The sequence below is a fragment of the Lithobates pipiens genome, unplaced genomic scaffold, assembly GCF_037356315.1.
Source record: "Lithobates pipiens isolate NorthernLeopardFrog02 unplaced genomic scaffold, aLitPip1_a1.2 Scaffold_8, whole genome shotgun sequence".
Classification (NCBI taxonomy): domain Eukaryota; kingdom Metazoa; phylum Chordata; class Amphibia; order Anura; family Ranidae; genus Lithobates; species Lithobates pipiens.
The window spans coordinates 531,234,864-531,255,772 of record NW_027507903.1 but is presented as its reverse complement, the minus strand read 5'-3'; the positions used below and the strand labels follow the sequence as shown (position 1 = coordinate 531,255,772).

The following is a 20,909-nucleotide window of genomic DNA, read 5'->3' as shown; positions in this document are numbered from 1 at the left end:
AGTACTGTCAATGAGCATAGCAAGTAGAGAGGCAGAGATAAGTGACTTTAGCAGCTAAAGAAGTGAAAGTTAAACTAAGCAGAGCAAACTAGGTTATTCAGATTGCTATTTACAAAATATACCAGCTGTCTGCTCATCCATGTTGACCAGTGTATGTACAGGCATTCCTAGTAATGTTCATAGCAAGCAAATGTCAGCTCAGCCAAGCACATGTTCTATTTCACATTGTAACTTTTGCACCACTGGCTTTCCTTATCTTTGCTGCATTAGGAATGTCATTGTCTCCTCTATGCAATCCTCCTTCACTCCACCATTCTCTGTCGCTGCTTATAAATGGTCTCTAAACACTGCCAGCTCCACTGCCAGGCATGGACACCACTGATCAATGCTTCCCTTCAGCTACAGCTGCACTATGTGCCAGTGAGCTATGCTTAGGATTTTGAGCCCCACAACGACAGGGCCAAGGGAAGCTGCCCCATTTGCCCTTCCTTAAGGACGGCCCTAAGTGGCTGGCAGGTGACCCTGCTGCCTCCTGTATGTCTGCTTTTTTTCTTTGGAGTAAAAAATTGCACCTTGCATTTGGCTTGTGGCTGCGTTGTACTCCCATTGACCTCAATAGGTGTGTTTGAAGGTGTCGAGCTCTGCAGCTAAAAGAGGGACAAGTGAGTAGGAAAAAAGGGGCTGTCCCTCCAAATGAGGGATGGGGTGGTTGGAAGTTGTGGCGCACCAAGACAAAAAAACTTTTAGAAATGCTAGGAGCATGAGCTAATGCTAATAAATCAAGTGAATGTGCTTCATCCACAAACTCACTCAGTGAAAGGGGAATTTATTTTAATCAGAGTTTTCTACTAAACGTAGCATAGTGTTTGCCATGAGCATTGGATACAAAAATAGTGCAGGCAACATTATTGGTTTGGAATCCACCACCAACATTATCCTCCTACACCATGCCTGCAAGTTATGCTGGTACTAATGTTACAGTACTTGTTGCATTTTTAAACCATGCTTCAAGCAGATATCCAGCCCCCCAATTCATTTTTTTAAATACTCCACTGTAATCATGTCCACTTCAACTGCAAGATTTAGATAATGTCATTAATGTGGTGTTTTTATTTTGCATCTAAATCATGCAAAACGAACCTGATCTTGAAGCAGGCAGCATCCTTCTCTGCTGTGGGCATCTAAAGCTGTCTTGTCTTCATTTCCAGGATTTAGGGCAGCTGGCTACCCAGCATGCACCTCCTAATCTTGCGCCTGCACAGTAACGCCACTGCGTAGTGCTGTTTCAGTATCCCATGTACTCCTTGGATAGATAATGCCGATATCCCAGGAGTCTGCGCAAAACGCCTAGTGATGAAATCGCCTGGGTGTCTGCAGCTGGAAGTGCTGCAGAAAATAACTGCAAATAAGGCATTTACAAATAATAATAAAAAAATAAATGTTGACATTTATAATAGCGTTTGAGATGGGAATGACAATGATTGGACATTTAAAATATGGGTGCAACTCCGCATTAACAGCAAAAAAAAAAAAAAATCAGCAGCTACAAATACTGTAGCCGTTGCCTATATATATATTTTTTTTTTTAAAGGGTAACTTACCTGTCCAAGGATCCAGCACAACCCTCACCTGGGCTGATTCTTCAGCAATCTTCATATCTGAGGTGACGGCGTGATTACTAAGGGAAGGCAGCTGTGATTCTCAGGGGCTTCACTGGCAGCTTTCTATTGCGCATCTGCAAGCCCCCGTTGTGCTTGGTGAATGGCCCTGCAGCCTGCTAAGACATGTGACGGGTCCCAAAGGTTGCAGAGGGAGCTGGGGTGTTTTGGGTGTTCAAGGTGGTTGGAGCAGATACCTACTAAAACTAGACCCCCCCCCCCAAAAAAAAACTCCAAAAGTGGGAGAGGAAGGGGAAGGAAATGTAAAAGCGGAACTTCCCTAGACATAGGCAGAAATCATTGGGATAGCCTGGTAGACTACAGCAATACCTGGATAAAAAATGCAATACTGAGTTTGGCTTCATTCCCTGAATGCTTTTTGAAGCCTTGATTTTTCATTCTTGATTTGGTTGTCCCTTTTATGTTTAACACATGACAATGTGTGTATTGGTGAGTTGGATGATGCGGCTGGAAATTTAGTTGGGGAAATCTGAATAGTTGTAACCTAGGCAGCATGCAATGCTAATGGTAGATGACGTGTGCAAATTTTACTAGAATTAATTTACTGAACCTTGCTTTCACCTCAAAAAATCTCTAATATGTGGTCAGATGCAGCATTTAAGATTGGTGTGCATCTATTTCTAGCAAATGGACGAGGGAATAGAGCAGAAAACAAATGTTTTCTCAACTTTGGGAATACAATCACCCACCCAGCTCAGCACTATGACATTTCTGTTAAATTCCACAATATTACTGTTTTTTTTTTTTTTGTTTTCTTTTTGTTTTTGTCTATGCATAAAAAAAATTGACTTTTTTATTTTTCTCTTGTAGGTGGTTGTGGAAGGTGTTGTTGATCCAGTGAATGCAAGTAAAATTGGTATTGATAACCTTTATATTGGGAATTGCAGCTAACAAAAAAAACCCTGTGGTGTCTTGTAGTCTGTAATGTAATAAACCAATTTATGAAAGGAATGGCATGTCTCAATTCTAAAACTTTTGCAAACATAAATGGCCAGTAGAGGGTGCTGGCGCAGCAATTTTACTTGAGCTATCCTTGGTGCTGAATGTTGAACCCAGTAAATGAAGGAGTTAAAACCGTGTTTGCCGTTAACATGTTTTGTAATCGTGCATAAGCTGGATTTGATTTACTTTTTCCCAGCACTCACACAGGTGACTGAGTGGTTATTGTAGTAAGGTGACAGCCTTTGCTTCTCCACAGTATTGCAGACTAAAGCAGGAGAAGTATTCTGCTTACTTGTTGGGTAAAGTGCTGCCAAGTCTGAAATGTTTCTTTCTGCAGAATGTATCCCTAAAGCTACAGTAGTACTCCCTGTGCAGTGCAGCTGAAGCACATCTTATTGCAGGAAATTAGTCATGGTGCCCTTGGTGGTCCTGCAAGTATTGTGGAACCACTAAACTCTCCTGAAAGAGCAGTGAGCAGCTGTGTTCAGAAAATAAATCTATGGAGTGAAGAGGATCCAGCCTGTGGCTCCCTCCTCCCCTCTTTAGAAGGAGGCTGAGCTGTTGAGTTTCTGACATCACTCAGTAGGGTTGTGTAAACTAAACATTCACTACTTTAAAAGCCGACGATCTCTATTTCGTACCTCAGTGAGAGAAAAACGAGAGCAGGATTGCATATTTCATAGCTAAGCACAGAGGAAAGACTTCTCCAAAAGGAAGACACTTGCAAGATTTGGGTGAATTTCTGACCAGATGATCTATGTTTGCAGAATGTGGCATTTCTGAACTTTTCATGAAGTCCCTCAAAGTTTTGTTTTTATGCTTAACAAAAGTGTGGACTGATGGAGCCTAGAGATCTGGATTTATCATCTCTCTAGAGTGGACAGTGGGTGTTTTGTAACAGCTGCTTATCCTTTTGCGTTTCATCGGGAGGTTATGGCAGCACCACTGTCATATTCCATCCAAGCCACCGCTGTTATAGCGGCAATTATCACCTTTCTCATCCTCTTCACCATATTCGGCAATGTTCTAGTGGTTATAGCAGTGCTGACTAGCCGCTCACTGAAAGCTCCTCAAAATCTTTTTCTGGTGTCGCTGGCCGCAGCAGACATCTTAGTTGCCACTCTTATTATTCCCTTCTCCTTGGCAAATGAGCTGATGGGATACTGGTACTTCGGCAAGACCTGGTGTGAGATGTACTTGGCACTGGATGTTCTCTTCTGCACATCGTCCATAGTGCACCTTTGTGCCATTAGTTTGGACAGGTATTGGTCAGTCAGTCAAGCTATTGAATATAATTCCAAGAGAACTCCGAGGAGGATAAAGTGTATCATCTTAATAGTCTGGACTTTGGCAGCCTTGATCTCTCTGCCACCACTAATTTACAAAGGAAAAAAGGAAGACCACAACAGAGACAAGCCTCAGTGTAAATTGAATGAGGAGCCCTGGTACATTCTTTCCTCCAGCATCTGCTCTTTTTTTGCTCCCTGTCTGATCATGATTTTAGTGTACCTAAGAATTTATTTAATAGCCAAACGTCAGAGTAGGAAGAACACCAACAGCAGTAAACCTAAAGAGCGGACATGTAAGTTATTTTGCAACCGTGCTGGACACAGTGTGGAGAAATCAACAGTTAATGCCTGCTCTAATCCAGAGGAGAAACTGAATTCTGTGCCCCCTGACCTGTGTTCTGTCAAAGTGCCCCATCCTGTCCTAAAGGATAATACTGGTCATCTAGAGCCTGGAGGCCTTAAAGAGACCAATGGCCATGGGCCTTCGATGATGGACAGCATGGTCACGTCCAAAGGTGTTGTACTGCTGCCAAAAAAGCCAAACGACTCTGTGTCCTCCTTGTCCAAAAAGAAAAGCCATATCAACCGAGAGAAGAGGTTTACCTTTGTTCTAGCTGTAGTTATCGGTGTTTTTGTCTTGTGTTGGTTCCCTTTCTTTTTTACTTACAGCCTTCAAGCCATATGCCCTGAACTCTGTTACATCCCACAAAGTGTGTTTCAGTTCTTTTTCTGGATAGGATATTGTAACAGCTCCCTCAATCCTGTTATATACACAATATTCAACCAGGACTTCAGAAAGGCTTTTCGTCGGATTCTGTGCAGGCACTGGACTCACTCTGTATGGTGAGAAAGATTTCTCTTCTAGGAACTTTTTATTTATTGGGTACATGAAGGAGAGAGCTAAAGAGGGAGTTTTAAACTGTACATTCTCTAGTAAACCAAATCCATCTCTGCTAACATTGTCATTGTGTATTCTTGATGATGGAGAATTTCTCCAGCTTTACACAATATTGCTGTCCCAAGCTGAGCTTGGGTAAATAAAAGTGCTTATATTTGTGTTTCAACTGTGTTTTAATGCATATTACTGTTTTTTTTATCGTGTGCCATGGTTTACAGCTGTCTGTTCATCCATCATTGTCTCCAGGTAAAGAGAAAAATGTGTACCTTTACTTCCAATTCATACATTTAAGACCTATATATGATAGTTTGCATTCCGGGAAAGGGAGGGAGATACAGGTTTGAAATTTCCAAAAATTAGCGAAAATGGAGAAAAAAATAAAAAATGTAAGACTGCTATACTGTGCAATGCAATCAAGACTGCTATAGGGATGCTCTGATTTATGAAGACTGATGCCAAACTGGAGTAGTTACCTATGACCAGCAATTCTAAGCTGTATTTTATCACTGCAGGTGAGGGAATGAAATATGAAAATTGAACTGTTAAGACATCCATTACTGCTGCATTTTCATTTTTGGTTGATTTTCTAAAACTGGAGAGTGCAAAATCGGGTGCAGCTCTACATGATAACCAATCAGCTTCCTTTTTTTTTTTTGTCTACGCTTAATTGAACAAGCTAAAGTAAGAAACTGATTGGCTACAATGCACAGCTGCACCAAATTTTGCATTCTCCAGTTTTAGAAAATCAACCCCATTATGTTCAATTTTCAGAAATGGATACCTTCACTTGTTATTTATGCTAAGGGTTTTCAGATAATATGTTTACTTTTTAGAATTCATCTGACCTACAAAATATGTACAGAATGCCCATTAACTTTCAGTCTATTCCACCTCTTCTTTCTTTCCTATGTATGGTCAGAAAATGAAAGTCAAGATCTCGTTGGTTGCTGGGTTTCAAATTTACATAATGCAGCCCAGTGTTTTTGTGACCACAACACGTTAATTTTGTATCTGTGAAAACAATAACTTTCTCTCATGGTGGGGGAGACTTATGACATCAATGTTACTAATCTGTTTAGTGAGTAGATCTTGATGTCCTGGAGCCATGCATCGGTCTAACTGAACACCACACGTGTCAAATTTTGTGAATGGAAACTCTTCTCATCAAATCCCATACAGGGCTACACGCCTCTACTAAGCACAGGATGTATGGGTTTATTTACCATGACAATGGGGAGTGTTTAATAGCAGCCAATCAAAATTCATCAGGCACCCTGACTTTAGTTATCTGAAATGTGTTGCTATGGGTTACTATATTACATCCCCATTGCTTTCCTGGAAATTTGCCCCCAGAGTTTTGATGTTTCAGGTGACAGATGCTATTGTGAGAGTCTCTGGATGTGTACCAGTTCCTGGACATCTACATGGCTCCCATGATAAACAGGTACTTCTCTGGCCTGAAACAAGGCAGCTCATGATTTAGACATAGGCAGCTTGCAGCAAAGGCTTCACAAACCGGTATATACCTTAATGAAAGGTCTCTATTTGACAAGGCTAGGACCCCAAAATCTGTTTTAAGGAAAGCTTAAAATGGCTGGGCAAAGCAAACACATCTGTTTTGTGTGTCTCATAAAATAAACAGCAGGCGCTCTTTATTTTGGCAGACAGATGCCCATTTGGGACTGCAGTTTATATAAAATGTTTTCTTTGTGTCTCCTTAAAAAAAAAAAAAAAATTCTTAATAACCCTTTCAGAAAGGACAGTAGCAATCTGGAGAGGATTACGTGTCCTATTTTCCCATATTTTCTTTATTTTTTTTTTTTTTTTTTTTTTTTTCTTGGGAGTTCTAGGCTTTTATTTTAGTTTTTAAATAGGTCACAGACTTAGGAGGAGAGAGAGAGATCGGTATTCAGACAAGGATCATGGGAAATGATCTTTGTAAAACTGTAATAGCCGCTTCATACAATAAGGTAATGGGTCTAATGTAGTAAGGGAAAAGCAGCATGTAAGTATTGCTCAAAGCAAGTAATCCTTTACTAGATGCTCTTTTTTTAGTACAGATATGGCATCTATTTTTGCCTTTGGCAACTACTTTCATAAATTGCTCCTAACTTTCAATGAATCAGAAGGGAGGGTTGTTTAGAGCTTATGTTCCTAAATAAATTGTGTTATGACTTCAGAGAAAATCTCTAAAGCCACATGATTAGAAATTCTGCCAGCAAAAGTCATATGGGAGCTTTTGGTCAGAAGCTCCATCAGACTTTTGCTGGCAGAATTCCAGCCAGCAAAAGATTGAGAGCAGGGTCTCTATTTTTCGATCGGAAAAAGTTCAGACCGGAAATTCTGATCATCTGTACAAATTCTGACACGCAAAATTCCTATACATGCTCGGAAACAATTCAACGCATGCTCAGAAGCATTGAACTTCATTTTCTCAGCTCGTTGTAGTGTTGTACGTCACCGCGTTCTTGACAGACGAAAGTTCAGAGAACTTTTGTGTGACCGTGTGTATGCAAGCCAAGCTTGGATGTTTTTTCCGACGGAAAATCCGCTCGTGTTTAAGGGACATCAGCTCTATATAAAATAAATGCATAAAATATTTCCATCTTAGAAAAATTACATGGGGGATCCTCCACCTTAAATAGGTTGAATCTGTTTTTAACAGTTTTTTTTCTTCTTTAAACTGTTTTAAGTTGAATTTTATATGTAATCCCTAACATGAACATCTTTTATTTGGTTCCTCTTGGTCTAAACAAAAGAACTTGCTGCTCCAGGTGAGGCGGGAAGCCTAATAATATCACAGGTGCCCGCCTCGGCTCGCCTTCGCATATGATCACTGAAGAAATGGCTGCACTCCAAGATCCATCAAAATTCTTATTTAATAACGAACATCCCAAGTGTTAGTTCGAATGGTAGACGCGTTTCACACACTAACAGGTGCGCTTATTCATTACCATGCTCTTATTCATTCATGTTAATGAATAAGCACACCTGTTAGTGTCTGAAACGCGTCTACCATTTGAACTGTCTGTAACACTTGGGATGTTCGTTATTTAATAAGAATTTTGATGGATCTTGGAGTGCAGTAATTTCTTCAGTGTTCCTCTTGGTCTGTTGAAATGTTACTAAACCCAGGACCCTGAATTCACTATATATGGTCTCCCACAGTACACAGAACATGAAAATGCAATTATTTTAAATATAAACTGCTAAATACCTTTTCTCATCAGCAGTTAGAGCAGTCTTGTGACTTCTATCAGTGTCCAGCCCAGCACTGGTTGAGGTTTGTAGGCGGAGTTTTCTGACTGTCCTATGAGACTGCAGGACTCTTGGCCCTCTGTCTGGACAGTGCTGATTGGCCCTGTGCTGATCACATGCACTCGCCCAAGAAAAAAAACCTCTCTAGCATTACACACCAAACTGAGCATGTGCAGCCTGATTCCATAGACGAAGTTATCAGGGGTCAGTAGAAGGAGGGGAGGATCAAAGAAGCCAGGCTCAAACTGCCTTCCTACACAATGCAGAGGATTAACCCCTTAAGTTCCACAGTGAGTATTACAAGCATGCTTTACTGCGTATACAGACTGATTTTAATGTTGTGGGTTTAGTAACACTTTAAACATATGATTGAAAGCTTGTTGCTGTATCTGTTTGATGGAAGAAATTCTTGTTGATCCTGCCAGAAATCTTGAAGCTGATAACTTACTGTGCTCTCTTCCTGTTATCACGCTCCCTCTGGTGAACACTGTACCCTTATGTAATAGGGATGAGCTGAGGGGGAGGTATTCTGTAGTCCTTTTTATTTCTGATTCTGCATATATACAGTACAGTGGGTGAGTGTTATCACTTTAGGATGGGTTTTTGGGTTTAGTTACACTGTTTCCTCGGTGCTGCTCTGTATATTAAATAAGTTGTAATAGATAACAGCTGCACCCTACATTTTCTTTTAATATGAAATTCAAAAACAATTTATTAGATTAAATAAATTACAGGCAGATATAATAAAACACCATGTAATTTAATACAGATATGTATTCTTTAAAAAAAAAAAAGGGGGGGGGGCAGGGGTTTAAAATGAATACATACCCAAATCTGACACCTGTTATACCATGCTCAGTAGAACTAAGACTGGTTAGTCTTAGCATGGGTGGCTAGGAAACATGCAGGCAAAGAGTAGTCAGCAGAGTTGATGACTTGTCAATGTGGTGCTTTGTCTTCACTGTCTGAAAAGCAGACTGCGGAGAGGGGGTGGCACCTTTGTATTCACTTGTGACTGTAGTCCAGCCTTTTTCAACCAGGATGCCTTCAGGTTTCTCCAGGGGCACCACCCCCCTAATCCATGCGTTTGGCCCCTAATCCTACATGCAGGGTGCTGGGCGCATTGCGTCCAATGTTTTTTTAATTTATTTTTTATTTTTATTTGGAAGCCCGTGATTAGAGCCAAAGGCTTAAATTGGTTTAAAAAAGGGTGGGGTCAGGGTGCAGAGCACTACGCCCTGAGCCCACCCAGTTGTGTGACAATAGCAAATTAATATTTGCTATTTTCTTACGGAGTCTCCTCCTGGCCAATCAGGAACCGGGTCCTGAGACCCAATTGGCCGAGAGGAGGAGGAGAAGATGCAGGGGAAGCCACTGTGAAGCAGAGGAGTTGGAGACTTGGGAGAAGCAGACAAGGAGGAAGCACTGCCCCTCAACCTATATGGGGTAAGTGCGGGGCTGGTGGTCTAACGATTGAGTGATGTGTGCATGTCCGTGTGACCTACTGACCGCAGGGGGTCGGCAAGCGATTTTTGCCATCCCACTGAAAAATGGAGCACTGGCCGCCACTGGGAATGACGTTTGGTGCCTGCATACCATCCTTGTTAGACCCTTCCCTGCCCCTTTCCATCAGTACAGGGGTTACATTAGCTGAGTGAGGAAGAGGAACATTGCAGTACTAGACAGAACCAATATGCAGTAGGTGTCTTTCCTTTGGAACAATAAACCACGTCTAACATTGGGTGTCCTAAAGTTTGGATGTTGCTGCATTATGTAGAACTATTACTTTTTTTTTATTTTTATGAATGGATGCCTTGAGATTGGGCATAACTTTTAAAGGTTGCATTGATTTAAAAAAAGGTTGAGATGCACTGCTGTATACATTGAGGCAGGCCCTTGTACTACTTAGTTGAAGGTACATCTAAAGGAAATTGAATTAGAAAATTGTATAATGCATGGCCAGCTTAACTCCAACAGAGTGAGTGGTGTCACCCTCCTGATTGTGTGGTATAACACTGCTGCCCTGCTCCTTTCCTCCATGCTCTGCAAAAAACCCTGGAGATGTGGCTAATGTCCAGGACTCAACACACTTGAGCCGAGCCATGCCACTGCTCACTCCCAACAACCAATAACACTGCCTCACATTCCTCAGACATAGAGGTAAGTGTGGCTCTGGCACCACCAGTAGCCCTTAGACCTGTTTCACGTAGATTCAGCTTGTATAAAAGCAGTGTGAACAGCAAGCTTTTGTAAAGCATTTGCAGACTTGCAAGCAAGCTTTATTGAAGCTTTTAAAGTACCATTCAGCTCCTAATGAATCTGTGCTGACTGCCACTTCAGCAGGCTTCAGCACTACAGTAAGCTTCTTAAAAGCCTGCTAGCAGCTTGTTTAAAGTGACAGCAAGCAGTTCCATTAAGATCTGTGTATAAACTTTACAAGCAGGAGCTAAATAATGCTTTATCTCTGTCACCTGATCTGTCATTACATATACACACCTTTTTGAAAGGCCCCGGAGGCTGCAACATCTAAGTAAGAGGCACTACTAACCAAACAATGCCAGGGCCAGACTGAGAATAAAAAAACAGCCCTGGAAATAATTTCATAGCAGCCCCATAACGTTTTTATACCAGCCCCTCCGCATAACAACATTATTTTCTTGTTCACAAAAGGGAAAACCATATATTTTAAAGCACATTTAAGGAGTGTATTATATATAGATAAGAGAGACATGGAATTTACAAACCGCACCAATTTTTTACTGTCAAAAATCATGAGATTTACTGGCACAGACACATTTTTGTTATTGACACTGCAAAAAAAAGTGCCTAAAATGGCAGTTTTCAGTGCAAATATCAATATTTAAGCTATAAACATGTAGCTAAAGCTATTAGCAATGTGTTTAAGTTAAACAAAAGTCAAAAACCATATTTCTCCAATTACATGAAGGTCAGATTAATATAACCAAGCACAGAGTTTCCCCATGTATCAGGAGTCTGCATGTTTCCCCTTTACAGTGCAAGGGAACTCTGACATAAAGGGGAACATTGCAGATCATGATCTAAGCAGGAACTGTGATATAAAAGGGGCATTGGTGACCAGAGAACCCACTTATATCAGAGTCCACTGCATTCCCCTGTTCATCAGAGTTCTCACTTACAGCAGGGTCTGCAGCATTGCCCTTTACATCAGAGTTCCCCCTTGCAATGTAAGGTGGAATCCTGCAGACTATGATGTAAAGGAAAACGCTGGGAATGTGGGGAGGACTCTGGTGACCAGACACCACCTTCCACAGAAATAAAATACTAACCTTTATATCAGTGCCCCCTTACAATATTGTATTGATTCCTCCTCAGACTGGCCTGGTGGCGCTGTCATTGACCTCCTCTCAGGTGCACCGTGCAGGGCTCAGTCAGTCGGCTCCAGCTTGGTGGCTCTGGTTTTATCCTATAATTTCCGCTCCACAGTCCATATATGTCTGACTTCTCCCATGACCCCCATCCCTGCAGCAGTCCTATTCTTGACTCCTCTCCAGACTGCAGACATGATATAAGACAAGAGATGATCAGAGGCTGCAGATGGTACAGGGAAGGTCAGAGGCTGCAGATGGTACAGGGAAGGTCAGAGGCTGCGGATGGTACAGGGGAGGTCAGAGGCTGCGGTGGTACAGGGGAGGTCAAAGGCTGTGGAGGGGTAGACAGTAGGGGTCAGAGGCTGCAGAGAGGATGACAGGAGATCAGAGACTGGGGAAGGGGTGTCAGGAGATGTCAGAGGCTGCGGATGGGATGACAGGAGAGGTCAGAGGCTGCGGAGGGGATGACAGGAGAGGTCAGAGGCTGCGGAGGGGACGACAGGAGAGGTTAGAGGCTGCGGAGGGGACGACAGGAGAGGTCAGAGGCTGCGGAGGGGACGACAGGAGAGGTCAGAGGCTGCAGAGGGGACGACAGGAGGTCAGAGGCTGCAGAGCAGACATAGGAAGAGGCACACACCACCAGACGAGACCTCACTGATAGCTACTGCTTTACTTTTACATTCCCAAGCATGGCTACCTTCAGAACAGCGCTGGTGCCTGCGCAGTTGCATGTTGGCCCGGCCCCGCAGCCACACTTTTTTCAGGAGCTGCTGCTCTCATAGTGGCCCCAGGGGCAGCCAGGCAGCCGTCCCACCGGGAAAATTCCTGGTATCCCAGTAGGCCAGTCCAGCCCTGAACACTGCCATGAAGACCAAGGAACTCTCCAAACAAGTAAGGGACAATGTTGTTGAGAAGTACAAGTCAGGGGTAGGTTATAAAAAATTATCCAAATCTGATGATCCCTAGGAGCACCATCAAATATATCATAACCAAAGGGAAAGAACATGCCACAACAGCAAACCTGCCAAGAGACGGCCGCACACCAAAACTCACGAACCGGGCAAGGAGGACATTAATCCGAGAGGCAGCACAGAGTCCTAAGGTAACCCTGGAGGAGCTGCATAGTTGCACAGCAGAGACTGGAGTATCTGTACATAGGTCAACAATAAGCGCTACGCTCCACAGAATTGGGCTTTATGGCAGAGTTGCCAGAAGAAAGCCATTACTTTCAGCGAAAAACAAAATGGCATGTTTTGAGTTTGCAAAAAAGCATGTGGTAGACTCCCAAAATGTATGGAAGAAGGTGCTCTGGTCCGATGAGAATAAAATTGAACTTTTTGGCCATCAAAGAAAACGCCATGCTGGTGCCAACCCAACACATCACATCACCCAAAGAACACCATCCCCAAAAATATAGTGGTGGCAGCATCATGCTGTGGGGATGTTTTTCAGCAGTTGGGACTGTGAAACGGGTCAGAGTTGAGGGAAAGATGAATGGTGCTAAATACAGGGATATTCTTGAGCAAAACCTGTACCACTCTGTGTGATTTGATGCTAGGACAGAGGTTCACCTTCCAGCAGGACAATGACCCCAAACATACTGCAAAAGCAACACTTGAGTGGTTTAAAAGGAAACATGTAAATGTGTTGGAATAGCCTAGTCAAAGACCTCAATCCAATAGAAAATCTGTGGTTAGACTTAAAGATTGCTGTTCACAAGCACAAACCATCCAACTTGAAGGAGCTGGAGCAGTTTTTCAAGGCGGAATGGGCAAAAATCCCAGTGGGAAGATGTGGCAAGCTCATAGAGACTTATCAAAAGCGACTTGGAGCTGTGATAGCCACAAAAGGTGGCTTTACAAAGTATTGACTTTAGGGGGTGAATAGTTGTGCTCATTTACATTTTCTGTTATTTTGGCCTATTTGCGTCACAATAAAAAATAAAAAAAAATCTTCAAAGTTGTAGACATGTTCTGTAAATTAAATGATGCAAATCTTCAAACCATTCATATTAATTCCAGATTGTGAGGCAACAAAACACAAAAAATGCCAAGGCGATGAATACTTTTGCAAGGTATTGTAAGTGACCATTACAAGACTGAAATCAAGATAGATATGATTGGTTTCCTGCCTACCTGTATTAACAGCAAGCAGTATAAGAATCCCGATTGTGAAATAATTAATCCAAAGATTCCCAGCTATTTCCTTTTCCCAAGCTGAAGAAAAGAGGGGAAAAACTGTTTTCACCAGAGCACACTGTCAGAGAAAACCGCCATCAATCCTATATGAAAAACATATCGTGGGAACTAATCACAACAACAGAACACAAAGTGGTAACTTCAGACAAAATCTCTTCGGAGTCAAGGACTTGTTACCTTGCAATAGAAAATACACTAGGTTATAGATGGAAAATGCCGCCCCTGGGTGTCACTGTATGGTTTGTCAATTAAGCCATTGGACAGAGACATCTCACTGGAGGGATAAGGCACAACGCCCTGCTTATGGCGCCACCTCGATGAGCAAACACAGGAGATATTTCCTAGTGCCCCCATCTAGTAAAATATATAAAAATATGGTTATGGATTTATTAAAGAATCACCAATGGTACAGGCCTATATTGGAGATCCAAGTAAAACAAGTACAAGCTATCAAAATTTGATTATTCAAGAATTTCACGAGGGCTTGATTGAGTAGAAGATATGTGAAAGGTTCCTAGAACGCCAACTTTATATGCGCTACCAAAGATTCATGAAAGCATGGGACTGTCCATCGGGATGGCCCATTGTATCTGTTAACGGTTGTCTTACAGAATCAGCGAGTCTGCTGATAGACGACTATTTGTGTTAGTGGCAATTAAACAACTTCACCCCCCACGATTTGGGGGTTTGGGTTGTAGAGGGCTTAATTTCCGAAAGAGGCACAAGAGCAGGCCCCTATAACCAGCTCATTCTTTATTTACTGCTTTTGTCTTTAGAAATATCTTCTTGTTCGATCGCTCCAACTACCTCCAGGTGCAGGGTCTTGCGATGGGGATGAGATGTGCCCCATTGTATGTTAACCTGTACATGGGGGGTGGGAGCGTGAGATTTTCTCCTGTGATAACCTTCAGGAGAGTTCGGATAAGGTTTTGATTTGGGGCAGGTTTATAGACAATATTTTATTATTCAGACAGGTTCTAAGGTGGACCTGCTTTCCTTTTTTGATATTCTAAAGATAAATCACTATAATCTGATATTCGCTATGACTGTTGATCAAAAAACAATACATTTTCCTGGATATCAATGTTTGTTAATCCAGACGGAAGTGTTAGATCCTCTTTATATAGGAAACCATCTGCTGGAAATACGATCCTGCACGCTACGAGTTCTCACCCTAAACCTTTGGTCCAAAGTATACCTTATAGCCAATATTTTAGGCTTAAAAGAAATTAGAGTCATGAGGAAGATTTTGAAAATGAGGCAAAGGCCTTACAAAGTCATCTAATGGGTAGAGGATATAGCCGTTCTTGCCTCAAAAAGCATATCACCAAGCTAAATCCAATAATAGAGATACATACAAAAAATAAATAAACACCAAGACCAAAAGGTTAGGTTGATAACTAGCTATGCAGGACAACACAACAAGGTTCGCCACATCATCCAAAAATACTGGCATCTGTTGGTTACGGATGAAGTGGTGTCCAAGTATGTAAATTCTTTTCCTCAGATACCTTATAGAAGATCACAATCGTGAGAGACCAACTAGTTCACAGTCATCTGATAACAAAACCCAAAGCCAACTCTCGAAAAGGTACTACTCCATGCGGCAAATGCAGTTTCCGTAGATTATTAACGAATACTGCAGTGATTGATTTGCTGAATGCTGACTGACAATCGGCGTAGTATATTACATGGAATGTGAATATAAAGCCTTCTATGTTGGCAAAACCAAAAGGCCATTTTTTTCATGGAATAAGGGACCATGTATCCATTTCGAAGAAGAGAATGGAAACTCCCATTAGTAGACATATGGGTTTATAATATTCTTTTCAATTATCAAAGATGACATTTCTTGCTCTAGAGTATGTACCAATGCATGAAAAAGGGGGGGGATGTGGATAGAATTTATCTGCAGTGAGAAACCAGATGGATTCACACCTTGGCACCTACAAAACAATGTGGGTATGAACGAATCCATTAGCTACAAGCCCTTTCTATAACTTTTTGGTTTTTCCATAAAGTGGCCGTAATTGTATTTATTTTCAATAAATTATGTTTTGTTTATATATACTTGTAACTCTAATGTGTATTTTTGTGCCTGTTGCAGGTTTCACTTGGTCTCCATAAAATTGACACTTATAAAATTCTAGTATTTTCATTTACAATCTGGCAAATTTAACATATCAGGTCTGAGATATATTCTCAGTTAGGGATTTATTCCCATATTTATACAATAGATGGCACCCTTGTGGGTCACACAGACACCTGGGGGGGGGGGGCACCAGGAAATATCTCCTGTATTTTCCATCTATAACCATGCCCCCCTGTGGGCATTGTTTCCATCATGGCGCTTGGCCCGCATCATGATGCAGGACGTTACATGTCGTGCAGCGCATGACGTCAGTTCCTGCCGCGGCTCCTGCATTTGCGCTAGCTTCCTTTTGGAGCCCGCAACTGCATCTGCGCCATTAGCTGCTGAGGACGGTAGAGGGGGTATAAGGGGATGCAAATTTGCCGCAAAATGCCGTGGCTCAATACAGAAGAGGAAGAGATGACTAGTGTATTTCACATTGCAAGGTAAGCAGTCCTTGACTCAGAAGAGATTTTGTCTGAAGTTACCACTTTGTGTTCTGTTGTTGTAATTAGTTCCCTCTATATGTTTTTCATATAGGATTGGCAATTTTCTTGAGCAGTGTACTCTGGTGAAAACCGTTTTTCTCCTCTTTTTCAGCTTGGGAAAAGGAAATGGCTGGGAATGATTTAGCAGATACATTTGTGAAAAATAATGAATTATTTAACAATAAGGATTCTAATACTGCTTTCTGTTAATACAGGTAAGCAGGAAATCAATCATTGTGTCTATCTTGATTTTAGACTTGTAATGGTCACTTATATTGTAATCTCCCTTCCAGATGGGCCAATAGGGTGTGTCTTTATGCCTCCCTCTGTGATTTCACAAATCTATCTAATGGGTAAAGGACGAGGCCTAGGGGGCTTCATCTACCTATATTAAATGCATTTAAACATTCCACTTCTACCCCATCTAACTAAGCTATACAATGGACATTAAGAAAATAAATTTTTGAGAGAGAGGGAATCTTCCAAGGCTAAGGATACCACGTCCCAGTATTGATGAAAACAACAAGGAAAAAAGAGGGGCCAAAAAGGGGCTGGGGAATCACCAACCCCAGGGACTTTAACGGTATCAAATCAAACAAAGTTTGCAAAAAAATCTTGTTATATAAAATATTACAACTTTATTCATGCTATACACAATTATAAATTAAACATTCATAAAAAGGATGATTTGACATCAATTTGCAAGACAAGATAAATTGATATTTAATCCCATTTTTCACCAAACAAGAGAAGTGAAGAAAAGGCAAGTTGCAATCATTCTCAACATGTTTCGCCCGGGATGGGCTTCTTCAGGAAAAACTGATTGAACAGCCACAAAATTAAGGTAATAAACAACAAAGAATAAAAAAGAATGAATGTTACTGTCAATTGATGCATAAAGTAACAACAGTTGATAAGGTAAATAGTTGATATGGATGATCTTAGCGTATATTAAGTTATTGAAACAGATACATAGTATGTTTTAAATTAAGCTATAAACTTAATTACAGTGAATAGGTATCTCACCGATATTGCCAATGTTCCAGAAACTTCAAAATGTCAGAGGAAAATCATTATAAGATACTATTAAAGAATCTGTAATCATTTAAGCGAAAAAATCGCAAAACAGGAGAGGTTTGACGCCTAATTGGGAATCTGCAGAGAGAAATAAAACAATTAAAGAGTATGAAGAGAGAAAGGAAAAAAGGGATCCATTAGACCCCTTAAAGAAAAGGGGGGTCAATTTGAAGTTAAGATAAATATATCATGATAGTTACCCAAATAGTGATGTTGAATCAATAGAAGTTGCTAAACAGAGATTTTGTGGGCTTCAAAAGTAGGTCGAAGTCAGAGTCCATATAGTGTATTGGGAAGCAGGCATAATAGTTAGCGCTAAAATAAAGAAAATAATTCCTCTTAAGAAAAAGGAGTCTCTTGTAATAAAAGATGAATATATAAGCACAAGGAAAAACGTCAAGTGAGACCCACTGAAAAGGGTCATCCACAGAGTCCAGGATACAGATTTAGGTAGTAGCAAAAATAGTCAATCGGCTTACCCAAAGTTGGCTGCCTGGTAGTTTGTAAGTATGCATCTTGTTCCATCAATTGCCAAGAGGCAACTGATGGAAATGAGAGGTTTTAAGCCTCTCTGGCTCGGCTGCGTCTGACGTCACCGCCGAGCTGCGGGCGGAGACAAAGCAAGGGGAAGAAAAGGCTAGTACCAGTATTTTTACAGTGGTGAAGAAGTGCGCATGCGCGGACATCACGTCGCGGCTCCGCGCATAGGACGCAGTGCGTACCGATGCCTCGGCGGCCATTTTGGAAAATCCAGGAAAAAGACAACAAACTCGTGCGGTTACACAGCGGTGTTCCGCACGACGTCAGAAGCCAAAGCGGACATTTTCAAAGAGGTACATGACCTACTCAGATAGACAGATCAAAGGAGAGAAATGTGGCCAGCACAAAGGACGTATATCTCCGGTGGGATAGTTATGTCATGAGCCTGTTCCTAGGCTGCTGACAAAAAGCAGTGCGGCCAAACATAAAGGACAACTATCTCCAATGGCGTATTGTGTCATGTGCCTATTCCCGGAATCCTGAGTGAATAAGTGCAGTCAAGATAATAAACCGCTCAAGGGGTTTTTCCAAGGGGAAAATGTTCCGAGGGAAATGAAAGAAAGAAAATTGTTTAAACTAAGAAACACTTCATAATTTATGATTTGTATCTTGGCAGCAGATCCAATAGCTATCCTCATCATGTCAAGGCATAATAATGGAAAAGATATGGATCAAACTAAAGAGACAAAATAACGAACAAAAATTGTTGGTCTGAAATATGACTATGGGTAATAAAAAAAACAAAAAAAACAAAAAAACAAAAAACAAAACCGAGAACAGATAAAAATAGTCCCATTGAAGTGGGGAACATAAAGGGTTGAGACGCTGATTGATTAGCAGGTCACAACAGAAATATTTCTAGTTCCCCAGGGCGCCCATACAGAGACCCAGTTCAAGATATAGGCGACAAATCTCCAATTAAATGGTGAGATGGTAAAATAGTTTGTTCAAAGTTTTAAGCTGATTGGAACATTGGCAAATTAGGAGAGATTTACAGGAAAACAAAAACAGAAACAAAAACAAACACAAAAGGCAGAACAAAAACAAACACAAAAACAAAAAAGAACAAACGCCACACCCTATAAAAAGGGTTTAAAGCTAAAGGCTTCGTTGAGGCCCGGTGCATCAGTGGCCCTGAGATCAAAGATCCAGCGGGCCTCTCGTTGCAGAAGAATCTTATTGTAGTTACCTCCTCTGTCACCTGGACTCACATGTTCCAAAGCAAAAAAATGCATTTTGGTGTCGTCAAAGTTATGAAAGAGGCCCATATGGCGACTGATGGGGGTCTCCATTTTCTTTCCCCGCACCAGGGAGACATGATCCCTGATGCGGTGAAAGAAAGGCCTCTTTGTCTTGCCTATATAGTAGGCACCGCATTCACACATCATGATGTATACAATGCCTACCGATGTACAAGTAACAGAGAATTTGGGTTTATACAGTCAATTATTCGGCAACAAAATTGAGTCCGAGGCAAAAATGTGCCGGCAAAAGCTGCATTTATGGCACGGCCTAGACCCCAAAGTCGATTTAGAAGGTATAGAAGTTAGAGGGACATAATGGCTCCTGACCAATGTATCTTTGATTGATCGCGATTTCCTAAAGGTTATCTCAGGATAGGCCCTTAAGAATTTTGAGATCTTCGGGTCACCCAGTAGAAGATGCCAATGTTTACTTAGGATATCTCGTATCTGGAGATGTTGAGCGCAATAACGAGTGATCAATCTCACTCCTTCATTTGATTGAATCGGTTTATTGTCATGTAGGAGAGAGGATCTAACATGTTTATTAGCTCTAGCATATGCTCTTTTCAAGCACTTATTGCTATAGCCACGCTGCTGTAAACGCTTTTTTAGTTGTTTAGCCTCATATTCAAAATCGGTTGCGCTGCTGCAATTGCGTTTGAGACGGAGGTATTGTCCATAGGGGATACTAGTCACCAATGGCTTTGGGTGCGAGCTAGAGGCATGCAGGACGGTATTCGCAGCCGAGGGTTTCCTAAAAAGAGTAGAACCAATATCGCCTTTATCATTGGCGTAGATTTGGATGTCCAAAAAGGTGATGGACGACTTGCTTTTTTCCATGGTGAATTTCAAATTATAGGCATTCACCTTGAGCACTTCCATAAACATGGATAGCTCAACTTCAGTTCCTGTCCAAATGAGGAAAATGTCATCTATATATCTGCGCCAGACCGGAATCTGACAAAGATATTCAGCTAAATCCTCACGATGGAAAATATGGCGCTCCCACCCCCCCAGGTACAGGTTAGCATAAGAGGGGGCACACTTGGTCCCCATAGCCACTCCCTGCACCTGGAGGTAGTGAGAGCGCCCAAAAATGAAAATATTATTATTCAGAATGAAAGAAAGCAATTTTAGAACCAATTGATTATAGTTAGTTTGTACCTCGCCAGTCTCGGAAAGGAAACCCTCCACAACTCTCAAACCAAGATCATTAGGTATGGAGTTGTAGAGGGCCTCCACATCGAGAGTGACGAGCCAAGAATTCTCGGTAATACACATTCTGTCCAATGCTCTAAGTAAATCTCTAGTGTCTTGTAAATAAGAGGATAAACTCTCCACAAAGGGTCGGAGGTAGTCATCCACAAGAGCACTAGCAGGTTCAGTAAGGCAGCCATTGCCCGAGACTATGGCGCGACCTGGTGGATTTTTAGCGTTTTTATGGATTTTCGGTAACGCATATAGGGTAGGGGTCTTTGGATCAATTACATTTAGATATTCCCATGTTTTTTTATTTATAACTCCATGATGGTAAAATGTTCCAATTAATTTTCGAAATTGAGTGATGGTATAATTTACATGACTCTCTGGGATTTTTCTATACCATTCCTTATTTTCAAGAACGTTATTCACCATTTGTTCATATTGGGCCGTGTCCATGACCACCAAATTCCCTCCCTTATCAGAAGGTTTTATAATTAAATGAGACTTTGTAAGGTACTCAAAGCTGCCTTCTGTTGGGTAGATAAATTGGATTTTTTTGGGGGCAACCACTGGGTTTTGCAGATCTCATTCGTTACCTGCTGCGTAAACGCC

The 20,909-nt window shown here is 41.5% G+C and overlaps 1 protein-coding gene across 1 annotated transcript; it reads left to right on the top strand.

Annotated features, from left to right (window-relative positions):
* Positions 1–2,486: 2,486 nt before the first annotated feature.
* On the top strand, positions 2,487–4,974 carry ADRA2B (adrenoceptor alpha 2B). Its single transcript, XM_077469529.1, has one exon. It carries the CDS (start codon positions 3,555–3,557, stop codon positions 4,755–4,757), a length of 1,203 nt encoding a protein of 400 aa, XP_077325655.1. The 5' UTR covers positions 2,487–3,554; the 3' UTR covers positions 4,758–4,974.
* The last annotated feature ends 15,935 nt before the right edge of the window (positions 4,975–20,909 follow it).